This window comes from Emys orbicularis, chromosome 2, assembly GCF_028017835.1.
Source record: "Emys orbicularis isolate rEmyOrb1 chromosome 2, rEmyOrb1.hap1, whole genome shotgun sequence".
Lineage (NCBI taxonomy): Eukaryota > Metazoa > Chordata > Testudines > Emydidae > Emys > Emys orbicularis.
The window spans coordinates 217,808,204-217,821,707 of record NC_088684.1 but is presented as its reverse complement, the minus strand read 5'-3'; the positions used below and the strand labels follow the sequence as shown (position 1 = coordinate 217,821,707).

Here is a 13,504-nt window from a genome sequence, read left to right as displayed (position 1 = left end):
TTTACTAGTCTGCATCTTTCTCTAGATCTCACTAAGCAATTTCCCAGAGCTGTTCGCTTGTTTGCCTTAACAAAAATTAAATGTAGAGAAGCTTTGCACTTTTGCCTCTGGCTCTATGGTACTATCTTCAGGCTAAGATTGTGCTTTTAGGGCCCTGCCCTACAGTGCGGGAGAGAGCAGAGCTCCACCACCTTATTGAATACATGATGCTATACATGGCTGCTATCTCTTACAAAATGGTAAGAGCCAGGTTCTTTCCTGATTTACATTCTGGGCAATCCCCTTCATTCCAATTCATGCAGATGTGGTTCCAGTGATTGGGAACTGCATGAAGGTGGGTTTGGTGTGGGGGGGCAGTTAGCAGTTAGCACACTTCCAGCCGTTGGGCTCAAGTAGCAATTGTTCCACAGCACTATAGCTTTTCTTCAGGTTGTGTGTGTGTGTGTGTGTGTGTGTGTGTGGAGTTAGCCCCTCAAAAATCCATTGCAGTTCACCTGGAAATAGCTGCTGAGTTGTACATGAGTTTGTCACATTTCCCCCCATGTGCACAGGATATGCACTGAAATGCTTACTTCCTTCTTATTCTGGCAGCATTTCCATTAGGGAGCATGATAAAGGACTAACGGCTGCAGGGTTTCTCCAACACAAGGAAAAGAATGCTATGAATAAATGTAAACTGAGTGCCAAGCACAAAGAGAAACTTAATAAATAACAATAGCATCCAAAATTGAATAAAACATTAATTTATGCAAAGAAAATGTAGGCTACAGAAGAGTCTCTTCACTGGCATATCACTTTCTTCAGCCAACCAGTCTTTGAATAGATATACAGTCCTATTGAGTTTTTGTCCTTCTGCACTTCCCAGTAGCTTATGGGGTCTCTTTGTTGGTGGAGATGGATCTCACGCTCTGCATTGATCTTTGGCTTGCTATGAGCTATTGTGAGGCATCACGAGTTTGTGACATCAGGGGCTGTCTGATTCAAATTCAGTATCCAATGGAAAATGACAGCTACAGTCTGGTCTCCAGTGATGGTGCAGGGAGGGTGGGGAGCTGCCGCAGGGCTCGGGGGGGGGGTTGGGGGTGCAAGGTGGAAGTTTCGCCTAGGGCGCGAAACATCCTTGCACTGGCCCTGCTCACCCTCAGCATGTACCCCCTACAGGGTAGGTTGGAGGGAGTGGCACAGGAGCTGATTATGGGAGCTGATGTATGCCATGGATCCAATTCCAGATCCAGCCACTGTCCAGCCCTTTTTCATTACCAGAGTTGAATCTGATCCTATGTGTTTGTGACAGTTCTTGGGGCACCCAGAACGGTGAGACACCTTGATAGCCCTCACCTCCAGCATGAGAGAGTCTTTCTTGTGCCTGGCTGGATGTCAGCTCTGTAACACCACCAGCCCTTCAGCTACTTGAGAACTTTCCTCTGGGCTATGCCAGCTCTGTCTTCACTTTGTAGGTTAAAAGTAAGTGCACCCCAGTCCCTAAGTCCCTTTGAATCATTTCCCTGGATATCCAGCCTCTGACACGAGCTACTCACAGAAATCCCAGATCTTCTGCTCCCAAAGGCAGTGTCCCCAGTTTACCAGTGTTACCTTAAATTACAGCTCCTGTAAACTACACAGCACTTTTGAGCAGTTATAATGAAACAAAAATAGGTCTATTTAAGAAGGGTAAAGACTTAACTAGAAATGAGAGACAGTGATGGAAATGGCTACAATACAAAACAAAATCATAAAATGCAAACCTGACTCTACCCTTATTAATTGTTACCTTTCCTATCCCCTGCCCCATCTCCCAAAGTTCAATCTGTTGCAGAGCTGGCTGGTTCCACAAAAAGCAGGCCCCAAACATTCACGAAAACATCCCAGCTCCACATGGGGTTGTCCTCAGTGAATGGATAGACTGCTTCTCCCTCCCGTGTTACACTGAAAACAGCCTTTTGTTTCTATTCACAGACAGGGCAAAGCCCTGTCTTGTTATAATGGTTTTTTTTTTACCGTTAAGTGGTTTTGACGCTTTGCCTCTGATGATTTCACATTGCAAGTCTTAGTATTGTGAAAGGCTAAACAATAGAGCTTTGCATTACATCACCAGCTAAACAGGATGGGATGACAGCCCCAATGGGGCCATCGCTCAGCCACATTATCCCCTGGTGACCAACTTTTACTCCAAGTCTCTAAAGCATATTTTCAATATAAACACAGTATTCTTTAACTATTACCCGTACACACATCTTGCAATGATTATAAATCTTGAAAAGTTACAAACCATCTGTATCAGAGGGGTAGCCGTGTTAGTCTGGATCTGTAAAAAGCACCTTATAGACTTAACAGACATATTGGAGCATAAGCTTTCATGGGTGAATACCCACTTCGTCAGACGCATGTAGTGAAAGCCTTCTGTAGATACCTTACATGTTATGCTTTATGGATAAATATCCTGTAAGATGTGCTTGGTGTAGTGAGTTTGTCAGATCTGAGGTGAGAATTATTTGCTAAGAACAGGGGACTCTTTGCCAAGGGGTCTCTGTGCCACAGTATTCCTTTCTTTTCATTTTCAGGGTCAATTTTTTGCTCTACATTACTCTTTTTTTTTCTCCTTGGTTCTGGGGTCCCCTATCTTTTCCAGCTTCTAAGCCCTTTTCCCTTGTTGTGTTGAAGGCTCCTCTCTCTCTGTCTTTCATGACCTTTCCTCTGTACTTACTGATATGGTCACTTATCTACCTACAATGCATCCTGAGGCTGCTCACTTAATCAGTTCTACCTTTCATTGCTGTCACTGGTCTTTGCTACTGCTCCTGCCACCACCCCTCGTCTGAGTTCGTTCATTTGCACTTTCTATTTCCATCCATCTTGTCTGCCTACCCGCTAAGGCTACGTCTACACTGACTGCCTCATGGGCAGACATACCTGAGCTAGCTTTGATCTGAATAAGACGGGCAGCAGTACAGGCTGTACAAACCCGCTCAGGATCCTGGGATGTACTTGAGTGGCTTAGCCCATGCTGCTGCAGCTTCAATGCTATTGTTCAAGCTAGGGCAGGTATGTCTACTTGTAGGGTGGGGGTGGTGTCACTGCAGGAAATCTAAGCGATTTAGGACTGCATCTTGCTCTAGGGCTTCAGCCAAAAAGTAGTAATTGATGCTCTGTGAGATTAACAGGCCAGTTTTAAGACCATTACACATCACAGATCTGGAGAATGTTGGGGCGGGGGGGTCAGGGGAGTTGTCATTTGTCTGGCTGTACTATGTGGTATGTGGTGCTAGTAAGCAATGGAGTTCTGAGGTGGTTGTCAGAGAAAATGTTGACCTTCCTTCATAAAATCATTGGGTGCAGAAACGGACAAGTCCTTTTAGGGCAGTGGTCCCTAATGCACGGCCATCCCTTCAGAAAGTCAGGGGGCAAAGCTGGGCCCACAACTGAGAACTTTCCACACGAATTACAATGGCATAAATTCCTCTTAATTACTTACATCCCAGCTTTTCAAAATAGAATAGCCATCTGCGTGAATTAATGGGCATTCAGGGCTAAGGCCTCTGCCTGGACTCAGCTTCCAGCAACAGTGGAGATGCTCCTTGCGCGCCATTGCAACTGTAGGGTAGCAGCAGCCCTCTGACTGCTGCACTCCTACGCAGCAGGTTTGGCTGCTGGTTCTATGTAGTCATAGATCCACTGGCCTCGTCTCACCCCAGACAGCATCTGTGTGCCGGGATGCAGAGAACACAGCTCCACCGCACACTAGTGCTGGGGGACCCACATGCTGTCCCCGCTACACAGCAAGCAGAACCGCCTGGCCTCCTCCGCATCTAGTGTCTTCAGCAGCCCTTCTTTAGACCACAGGATTTGGCTCCTACTAGATCAGGCAGCCTGGAGGATTTTGTGTTTAAAACAAACAAACAAAAAACCAATGCCGTTCAAATGAAGACAGATATTAGTGTTTTGTGATCAGGGCTGACAAAGAACTTCTGATGTCTTTTAATTGCACAGAGAGGGCCAAAACTCGACTCACTAATGTCCATGCAGTTTTACTATTTTTAATGGCTTATAGAAGGTGCTAAACTGACAACACTAGAGTTAAAGTGGTACAAAAAAATAAAGTACTTTGCCATGCAGCAGCAACATGGCACTTTTTTTTTCTATTTTCTGAAAAGGAAAACGTTTTGGAGTTTCACCTCCAATCAGCTTCTGCGTTCCATGAAAACAAAAAAGGCAGACTTTAAATACTCTGTGACAATGACTTTTTGAATACAAGAAGTACAAAAGGCAGCAATTCTGAGACAGGGATAACCACTGGGCAGAAAGACTGCTAGAGCCTAGGAGAAGAAGTGTGTATTGTACACATGAACAACACTACCAGTTTTAGGTAAGGTTGCAAAGGAAAAGAGAAAGTGGTAAGGAAGAAAAGAGAAATAAAGAAAAAAGGGAAACACATAAGAAAAAGAGAGTTATCTCTGGGCCTGATCCAAAGCCCACTGAAGTCAGAGAGAGACTCCCATTGATTTCAATGGGCTTTGGGTCCAACTCCAATGTGCCTTTTCTCATACAAGGCAGCCTTGTATGAGAAAATCACATATACTGCAAAATATAGAGAGACATACATTTTTCTACAGCCGGCATTGTAACAGATGTCCAATGTTGCAGTATCTTAACTTTGGCTACCGCTAGGTTTGTTCAAATCTATGTGTGTTTTTTCTTTTTCTTTTCATTTGATTTCTGTCCCAGTTCAATCATAGTACGAAGAGGGCAGAATTCTTCAGAACTGAGGAATATAGTATTTTAAATCCAATTTTCCCCATGACTTTGTTTTTTGGAATTGCCTGAGTTCCAAAGAATCCTTGGACATGTGTTTATAATTTCCCCAATGAAAGAACACCCCCAGTGTTCCCCAGAACTGCCTAGAGCTAATTCATACATTTGACTCAGTCCAACAGAGACAATATGAAGAGATCTTTCTCACGGATGTCAGTTGGACTGACTCATGTGCAGATGACAGCTTTGTGTGAGTGATACTCTGCTGCTGATCTTAAAAACTAACAACTTAATTTTTCCACAAAGATTTGGGGTGCAGTTTTCTGAGCAGCCGGAATTAAAATGGGAGGCATATACCGGTGTCCATCTCTGGGAAAACTCTCAGTGCTGGGCTAGATAATGAGCAGTCTGATATAGGTGTGCATGTGGAGAGGGAAGAAGGCTCAAGAAACTCTCCACTCCCACCACCCTTGTCACCTCTATACTGTGGCTAGTGATAATTCTTGCACTGACTGAGTGGGCTCCACTAGATTAGTGCAGACATTGACACTGTTGAAATGAATTCATCACCATGTGAAGCAAATACAACTAGCCTTTCCCACTCCCTCTCCTCCATCCATCTCAGACCCCCAAACAGCTGATGTTTCTTCAGTGGTGGTTGCTGCTTGCAAATCACTGTAGCCTTCTGGAAATGGCAGCAATATTGCTTGATCAGTTTATTTGTAGATGTAAACGTGTCATGAAGTAAAGTGGTTTTTTTCTCTCACTTTCTTGCAGGGTGGGCAAGGAGATCGTGGTGAACCCGGTTATCCAGGAGATCCTGGCCTACAAGGCTCACAGGTAGCAGAAAGAAAGGCTGAGTTATTTTACATGACATGTATGGAGAAAGCATGCCGTTAGGTTCAATTTTCTATTTTCCTTTTGGAATATTTTGTTCACACCAATTTCAAATATCCTGGGTGAAATTCTGCTCTGGCACATTAGCAACATTATAATTTTTTTTAAAATGTCCTTTATCCACCAGGGTCTAAGAGGACCACAAGGGGTCAGAGGCCCTCCAGGACCACAAGGAATACCAGGCCCTCAGGTTAGTTTTAAAGAATATATCCTTATTTTGCACCTTTTGCTTGTCAACTTCTCGACAGTGTGGATTTTCAAAATTATATTTGGACCTTTGTAAATAAGGGCTATGTAAGTGGCGGATTTTTTCGCTATAACGCCTAGTAATGAACATCCAAATGAGAGAGTTACACTAGTCATTTTAGACCTTGATTATATGGTGCCAAAATAATGGACTTGAAAAGCAAATGTTGGTTTGTAAATCAGGAGAGAAGTGAAACTTTGTGTTACTGAGCTCTTTCATGGTTACAGTGTAAACACTTACGTCCAGATTCTGCTCTCAGTTATACTGGTGTATACTGGAGTAACTCCATTGCTTGCTCTGGGCATACACCAGTGTAACTAAAGGCAGAATCTGACCCTTAGTTAGTAAGAGTTTTCGTTTGGGAGTGGCTATAGAGACTTGCCCATGAGAGTCAAGCCTGGAATCTGATGAAAGAATCGGGGACAGCATAGATGCTGTGGGCTGAATTCTGTTCTCGCTTACACTGGTGTAACACCATTGACTTCAACAGTGTTACTGTGGAGTTACACCAGTGTAACTCAGTCAGGATCTGGACCAATATATCAAGATTTAGGCATAAACTTCAATTGTGTGATGAGACTCGTGCTTTCAGATCCAGTTACTTTGTGTATGTATAGCCTCTATGATGCTTTAACAAATAATATCTTAGGAATATTGGAAATCTCAAAGTGTTTACATGGAAAAGAGAAAAGAATTTGCATGGTTATCTTTTGCACATCACTATTACTGTGGTTCCTGGAAGCTCTGAGAAATGCCACTAGATGGGCCAAATGTAATGAATACTTCTAGAGCCATTCCAAGCTCTGGTGAACATTAGCTTTTCTCTAATGCACCCTTTAATTTGTGTTCTGATTGTAGGTTAATCCAGGAGCACCAGGTGCAGCAGGCTCTCCTGGGAATCCAGGGCCTAGAGGACCAAAGGTAAGCATTTTAAGAAGTACATTGCACTTCTGCAGCACCTTTCATTCAGTGATCTCATTGAACTTACAAACACAAAACCCCTCTGATAAAGGTAAGTATTATTATAGTTTACATATGGATAAATACGGGCAGTGAAGCTTAGGCCCAGTGTATTTAGGTACTTAACTCTCTGATTTCAATAGGAGTTAGGTACCTAAACGTCTTTGAGGATCAGGGCCTAAGTGACTTATTCGAGGTTCCCCAATCAGTGGCAGAGCTACAGTAGGATGATACATGTGGAACCTGACTTCCCATTTCTTGTTCTAATCACTAGATACCTTGGTTCCCATCCTGGCCTGGGTCACTCACAAAAAGCTCCTGCGTGCTGGGGTGCAGGTGTAACCCATAGATGAGTGTGTTACAGTTCTCCCTCTGTGCCCAATCAAGCAAGACAGTGGCCATCACATCGGAATCCACCAAGCATGCGTACTGTGGGGATGATTAGGTCAAGCGGATATTAGATCAAATGGGTTGAAATCCACATTTTTGGTCTGATATCACGTTAGGAGGTTTTGATTTATGATTTGTTTCTTTGTAAGACTTTTTTAGCCCCTCCTTTTCTTTCACTGAATTACCTGTGGTAGTATCTTTGATATGTAGTCTAAATCTATTAAAGAAAAGCAACAGTATCATTTATACATGGTGTTTCATCCAAGGATTTCAAAGTGCTTTACCAATATTACTTAACTCAGCCTCCCAACTTCTCTGAAGTAGGTACTGTTAAACTCAATGTGTACAGAGGTAGACTGAGGTAAAGATAGTGGAAGTGAGAAGACCAAAGCTGGGAATAAAACCTAGGAATTTTAACTCCCTGTCTCCAGCCTGTAGCCACCAGATAATGCTGATTCCTACCGGAATAAGTCACCATCTAAGAAGTTCTGTGCCACACTCAGTCTCCTCAGTTTGGTAACAATGGGAATTTTGCCAGAGTAAGGCCTGTGGGATTTGGCTGCACGTGTCCACACAGCATTGCCTTCCAGTTACTATGATACAAAGCCCCTGTAAAAGCTTTGAGTCTGGTCTGCTATTGAACTTTTATGACTTGCATCTTTTAATCTGCAGAAAATGCAAGCGCAACTCTTACCTCAGTGACCAAACCCCTTGTACTAAAAACAAAATGCTCCCTGGTAAGCCAAATATAAAAAGTGTAATATCTTTTGTATTTAAATTATAATAGGGTGAACCTGGAGATCCTGGTGAGACGGGTCTGCTGGGACCCACTGGCCCAAGAGGCGTGCCTGTAAGTTTTGCTCTTCCAATTCGGGTTCTCTGTGTTAACTGCTGTGAGTTATGAGGCCTTGCAGTTCATCTCATTTTCTTTTTCATTCTATTTTTGTCCATTTGGGATATTTTAAAATCTTTTTGCTCAGTTTTCAGTCTTCCCACTAACATCACAGCCCTCTTGCCTGTGTTATGCTGGAGGTCAGACTAGATGATCATCAGTGGTGTGTTCTGGTCTTAGTGTCTATGTATCTTTAGTTTGTTGCAAGGAAGACACTTGTGCTTTTTCAGCCACCCATCAGACAGAAGAGCAGAACAACTTATTCTCACCTTCAAGCCACTATCTTACAATCATATTTATTTGTTATGGAGTCCAGGCAAATGAATATGCCAGTCAAGATGCCTTCTCTGTACAGGACCTATCCTCTTCTCCTTTCAAGAGCTCCAGGGAAAATTTCTCTCGTCATGGATTGGAGAGAAGAATTTTGCCCTCAGACCCCTGGAGGAAGAGAGAAAATATAAGTGAGGTGCCCTGTAGATTGGAGAAGAGGATATTGGCTTTAGGCTGTATCCTCTCTTGATGGCTTTTGCCATAGCTGCTAGACTGTGTCTGTGACACCCTCCACTACATAATCAGCCAGAGCTGCTAAGGGGCCAAAATCATGAGCGCTCCTTTAGGCCAGTGGAGTATTGAATGTACAGCTAATTCTACATTTGAAACTAACCGACAGTATCTTTTCCAACCCATGCAGGGCCCAGATGGCAATGATGGCTATGGTCCTGCAGGAAGCAAAGGAGCAAAGGTGAGATCAAGCAGAGGTCTCAGTCATGGAATGTCACGCCTAATAAGATACCAGTCAGATTTGTTTGTCGTGACCAAGGAAATTTCAGACACTGTCCGAGTCCCTCCCCAGAATGTGAGAAGCTAATCCCATCCCCGGTTGTGTGTACCTGTGTATCAGGCTTTCTGAATTTGGAGCTGCAGTAGTGGTAGTTACCTCCAGTTCTGGCTCAGTGGCTCCTGGGACATTGCCTTGGTGCAGACACCATTCACAGACTCCAGCAGTCAGTAAGGGTTAGAAGGAGAGCTGTCTCTCAGCCCCAAGTAAGTGGTGGCATGTATCTGTGTCCCTGCAGGAGGAGTCCTGGGAGGGAACTGTTGCTCAAAGAGGTGCCATTCCTTCCTTGTTGTGGAGGTAAAGTGGGGGATTCAGTTTATTGTACTGACTTTGGGGATACAGCTTATTTCCCCTCCCCCAAGTGCACCCAACCAGCTACTCTAGCTGGTATGTGGAGGGCAGAGCCAAAGGTCTTCCCATTTCCTGCCCCATCCAACTGATTTGTTCATTGAGGGAAGTACTGGTGAAGCTGCTTCCCTGTCTGTGGTGGCCGGAGAGCAGTAGCTATCTGAGGAGCCATTACTTGGTTGAGCAAGGGTATCAGAGCAGAGAGGGAGAGGGAACTTACATCCCCATGCGCTTATGCTCAGCAAGGAAGAGTAGGGACCATCTAGCCCTAAGTTAATATTTATTTACAAAAATAATTAAATAATCTCTTCTAAAAATATAGAAAGCATTTACAATAAAAGATCCAAAGTAAGGGCCAAGTCCAAAGTTGGTATAATTCTGTGTAGCTCCATTGGAATCAATGGATAACTCCTCTCCACTAGTTGAGGATCCGGCCCTCTAATCTGTGAACTTTTCCCCAGATATTTGTATTTAGTAGTTGTGTTTTTGTTTTGTTTTGGGTGTGGACACAGGAAGGGGGACATTTGAGCAAAAACAGCTTGTGACGCTCTCGCTCAATTCCCTTTCCTGAGTAAACGGAGAGATAGCATTGATTTGCTAACAAAAAATGTGTAACACATTGCAAGGAACCATTTGAAAAATAATCCAACCATAAAATTTTACAACAATAATAATTCAAAAATCCCATAATATTCATCCCAATCATTTTGAATATTTATCACTCGGAATAAAGAGAAAACCCTGCATACAACAAATGATCATAAAAGATTTCTGGACACCATCCACTGAAAACTGGATTTAAGAAATAAGAGAGTCTATCAACAGACAATATTATAAAAATCTTTTCCAAAAATAAATCTGAGGGGAATAGATGAGTGTCAATCTCAGAACTTGCTCCACTGCATCTGCTGTCTTCTGTGTAAAAATTTTCTCTAGTTAATCCCCAACAACTGTTCTATTTAAAGGTCATAAGCAAAAAAGAGACAAAAGGAAGGACAAATGGAAGGAAGTTTTTCAAAAATATAGAAAGAACCTGCAAGCATACCCACGTTAGCTGTTAATATTGATACTTACCTGTTTTTACCAGACTGCTGCAGTTAGCCTGAGCTCTCTTAAGGGTGATAATGGCAGCTTCAATAGAAATTGCTCCCTGGATGTTCTGAATACATTTCTATTGGTTAAATCACTTAACCCCTTGATAGCTACCTTGGGCCTTGTCTATATGAGAATCTCTGTTATTGAACTTAAATCTGTTTTAAAAAGATTTAAACTGGTTCAAAACCTCATGTGGACATGCTTATTGCAATTTAGCTTTCGTCAGTAAAATAGCAACCTGCTTGGAGGGAGGAGCACAGGTTGCGGGAGGGAAGAGTTTGGAGGAGGCACTGGAAGTCAGTTGCTGTGCTCATGGCTAGAATTCTAGCTGCAGTTGCAATATCACTGTAAACAGTTCTCTTAATAAAGAGCCAGTGTAGTTTTTACAAGCATGGAATCCTTTCATGTTATGACCCAGCATGCTGTACATGAAACAAGGAATAGAGGAATTGCCAGACTGGATCAGACCCAAGGTCCATCTAGTCCAGTGTCCTATCCCTGACTGTGACCAGCACCAAATGCTCCATAGGAAAGTTTAAGCCAGGGGCTCTCAAACTGGGGGTCGGGACCCCTCAGGGGGTCACGAGGCTATTAAATGGGGGGTCGCAACCTGTCAGCATCCACCCCAAACCCCGCTTTGCCTCCAGCATTTATAATGGTGTTAAATATATAAAAACGTAATTTAGAAGGGGGGGGGGGTCGCACTCAGAGGCTTGCTATGTGAAATGGGTCACCAGTAAAAAAGTTTGAGAACCACTGGTTTAAGCCCTGCAGTAGGCAGAAGTGAGGTAATCTGCCCATACATCATATCCATTTCTCTAAGCACTAGAGATTAGTTCTGAAGCATGAGGTTTAATATCCCTTGCAAAAATGTTATTAAATATGTTAACTCCGGATATTCTTGTTACCCGTGTAAATATCCAGTCCCTTTTTGAACAGTTCTTGCCCTCAACAACTTCCTGTGGCCATGAGTTCCACAGCAGAAGGGGGACCCAGGGCTCCATCCACTCCCTACCCTTTCCCACCCTTTGGGAGAGTAAATGGATAGCAATCTGCCTAATTGCTAGGTGAGCTTGGCCAGTTCTAAGCCTTATGTGAGCCATACAAGGTTCCTTATTTCCCTTCTCCCTCACAATGTGCCTGGCCAAAGCTGAGGCAGAATCTAATCCAAAAAAGGTTGGGATCCTCCTAACAACAAAGGGAACAACCTTAAATATAGTCATCTACAAAGGTTACTATAAATTGTATAGGTTCACTAGCTAACTTACACTTCATTAAATGCAATGTCCTAGGAAAACAAGCCTACCATGCAAATGGGAATAAATCATTATGGTAGAATCATGTTTGAAAGATCTCTTGTTCTCACACAATCTCATTTTGATGGTTGTGTGAGAACAATCACTATGTTCAGATTCAGAAGAGTGAGCTTCCTAAATCAGACACATGCATGGGACAATCTTACAAAGACACAGAGCGAATTCTGCTAGTTTCTTTGTCGGGAAAGGATGTACTTTAGCTCTGACTGGTACTCACAGAAGCTATTAACATTTCTTACCTGCAGCCAAATAGCACACAAAAGATTGTGAAATAATTTCCTTCCTTTGAAAAAACATAAACACGACAACAACACAACCCTACTTCCGATCTAACACTTGAACCTGAATGCCCCATTGATTGATATAAGGGAGGGGCCAACACATTGGTACCATTAGGAAACAACTCCTGGAAAGTGAGCTTTGAACCATATACTATGGTCACATGATCACTAAAATAGAATTCCACTTTATTTCACTAAAAAGGAAACAAATTTAATAAAATAGTATTTAGAAGAGAAATAAAAACTGTTGGAAATATTTAAATTGCTGTAGCTTTAAATGGGCAGAATGGAATGGTGCCATTTGAGGCTGAGAAATGGCTGCTGTAACTTAAATTGACTGTAACTAAGAAATCCTTACATTTTTTCTGATTAAAAACAAAATATCTTCTTCAAATAAGGAGCAGTGAAAAGGTTAATAAAATTTTAAGGTCTGTTTCTCTTTTTCCCCAATACCAGGGAGAATCTGGATTACCAGCATACCCTGGTCCACAGGTACAATAAAATGGATATTTTCTGCTTTTGGTATATATTGCTTTGCACTGTGTGTGTCTATATTTTTTGTGTGCGTGTCCTTCACTACAGAGATTCTGGTTTTGATTAACTTGTAGGGAGAAGATGGTGATCCAGGTAGTCAAGGAGATAGAGGGTCCAAAGGAATTAGAGGACAAAGGGTAAGAATAATAAACACTCTTACTCTTTCTGATAAGTACATGTGAAGGGGGCCTTGAATAAAGTTTCTAGAGTTTAGTCCCTAGTCAGAAAAGGATTGAAAATCAGTCTCATTACTTTATTGCTTCAAGGTCTCAGAGGTATGATGATCTCAGTCATTAATATTCTTCACTGATTTCCATTACTTATGAGGGCTGTTCTATATTGTATATTACTCTATCTTTATTTAAATTGCAGTAGCCAGCTCCTCAACTGGAGTTCAATGAAGCTATGGAGATTTTCGTCAGTGATGGATCTGCTCCCATGTCTGTCCTTATAAACACTGAATCAAAAAACTGAAAATTTGACTTGGTAACTATTCTTGAGTTTCTATTTTTAGGGCAGTGCTGGCTTTCCAGGTTCAAAGGGAAATCCAGGGGACCGAGGGCCACCAGGACCACAGGTACCACATTTAAAAACTGAATATTAACCTTGGGATTTGGGATTAATCATGCATTTGACAATGCTGCTTACAATAAAATGTAGTTCACTAATCAGGCATGCATAGACAGATGTATCCTGCCCTCAGCTATGCCCAAGAAAACCTGGAATGGCATGGGTTTAACTGAGGAGAGAATTGTACCTTCCCCATTCTTTTCTCTCCCAGGGAAGATAAAAATTGATTTAAAAATTTTCAAAATTGGATTTTTATTTAATTTAAATACATTTTTCTTTTTAAAAACAAACCTGTTTAAAATTAAATTTGAAATTATGACAACTTGTGTTAAGGCCAAAATTTACTATAGTCTACTGAAATTGTTTAAATAAATACATACAATGCGG

At 42.3% G+C, this 13,504-nt stretch overlaps 1 protein-coding gene across 1 annotated transcript in view; it reads left to right on the top strand.

Annotated features, from left to right (window-relative positions):
* LOC135873280 (collagen alpha-6(VI) chain-like) overlaps nucleotides 1-13,504 on the top strand; it is a 93,437-nt gene that overhangs the window by 45,904 nt on the left and 34,029 nt on the right. Inside the window, exons 23-30 of the mRNA XM_065397679.1 lie at nucleotides 5,527-5,589; nucleotides 5,774-5,836; nucleotides 6,752-6,814; nucleotides 8,031-8,093; nucleotides 8,827-8,877; nucleotides 12,470-12,505; nucleotides 12,622-12,684; nucleotides 13,062-13,124. Of these exons, the coding sequence (XP_065253751.1) occupies nucleotides 5,527-5,589; nucleotides 5,774-5,836; nucleotides 6,752-6,814; nucleotides 8,031-8,093; nucleotides 8,827-8,877; nucleotides 12,470-12,505; nucleotides 12,622-12,684; nucleotides 13,062-13,124 (465 nt within the window). The remainder of the gene's footprint in view (nucleotides 1-5,526; nucleotides 5,590-5,773; nucleotides 5,837-6,751; nucleotides 6,815-8,030; nucleotides 8,094-8,826; nucleotides 8,878-12,469; nucleotides 12,506-12,621; nucleotides 12,685-13,061; nucleotides 13,125-13,504) is intronic.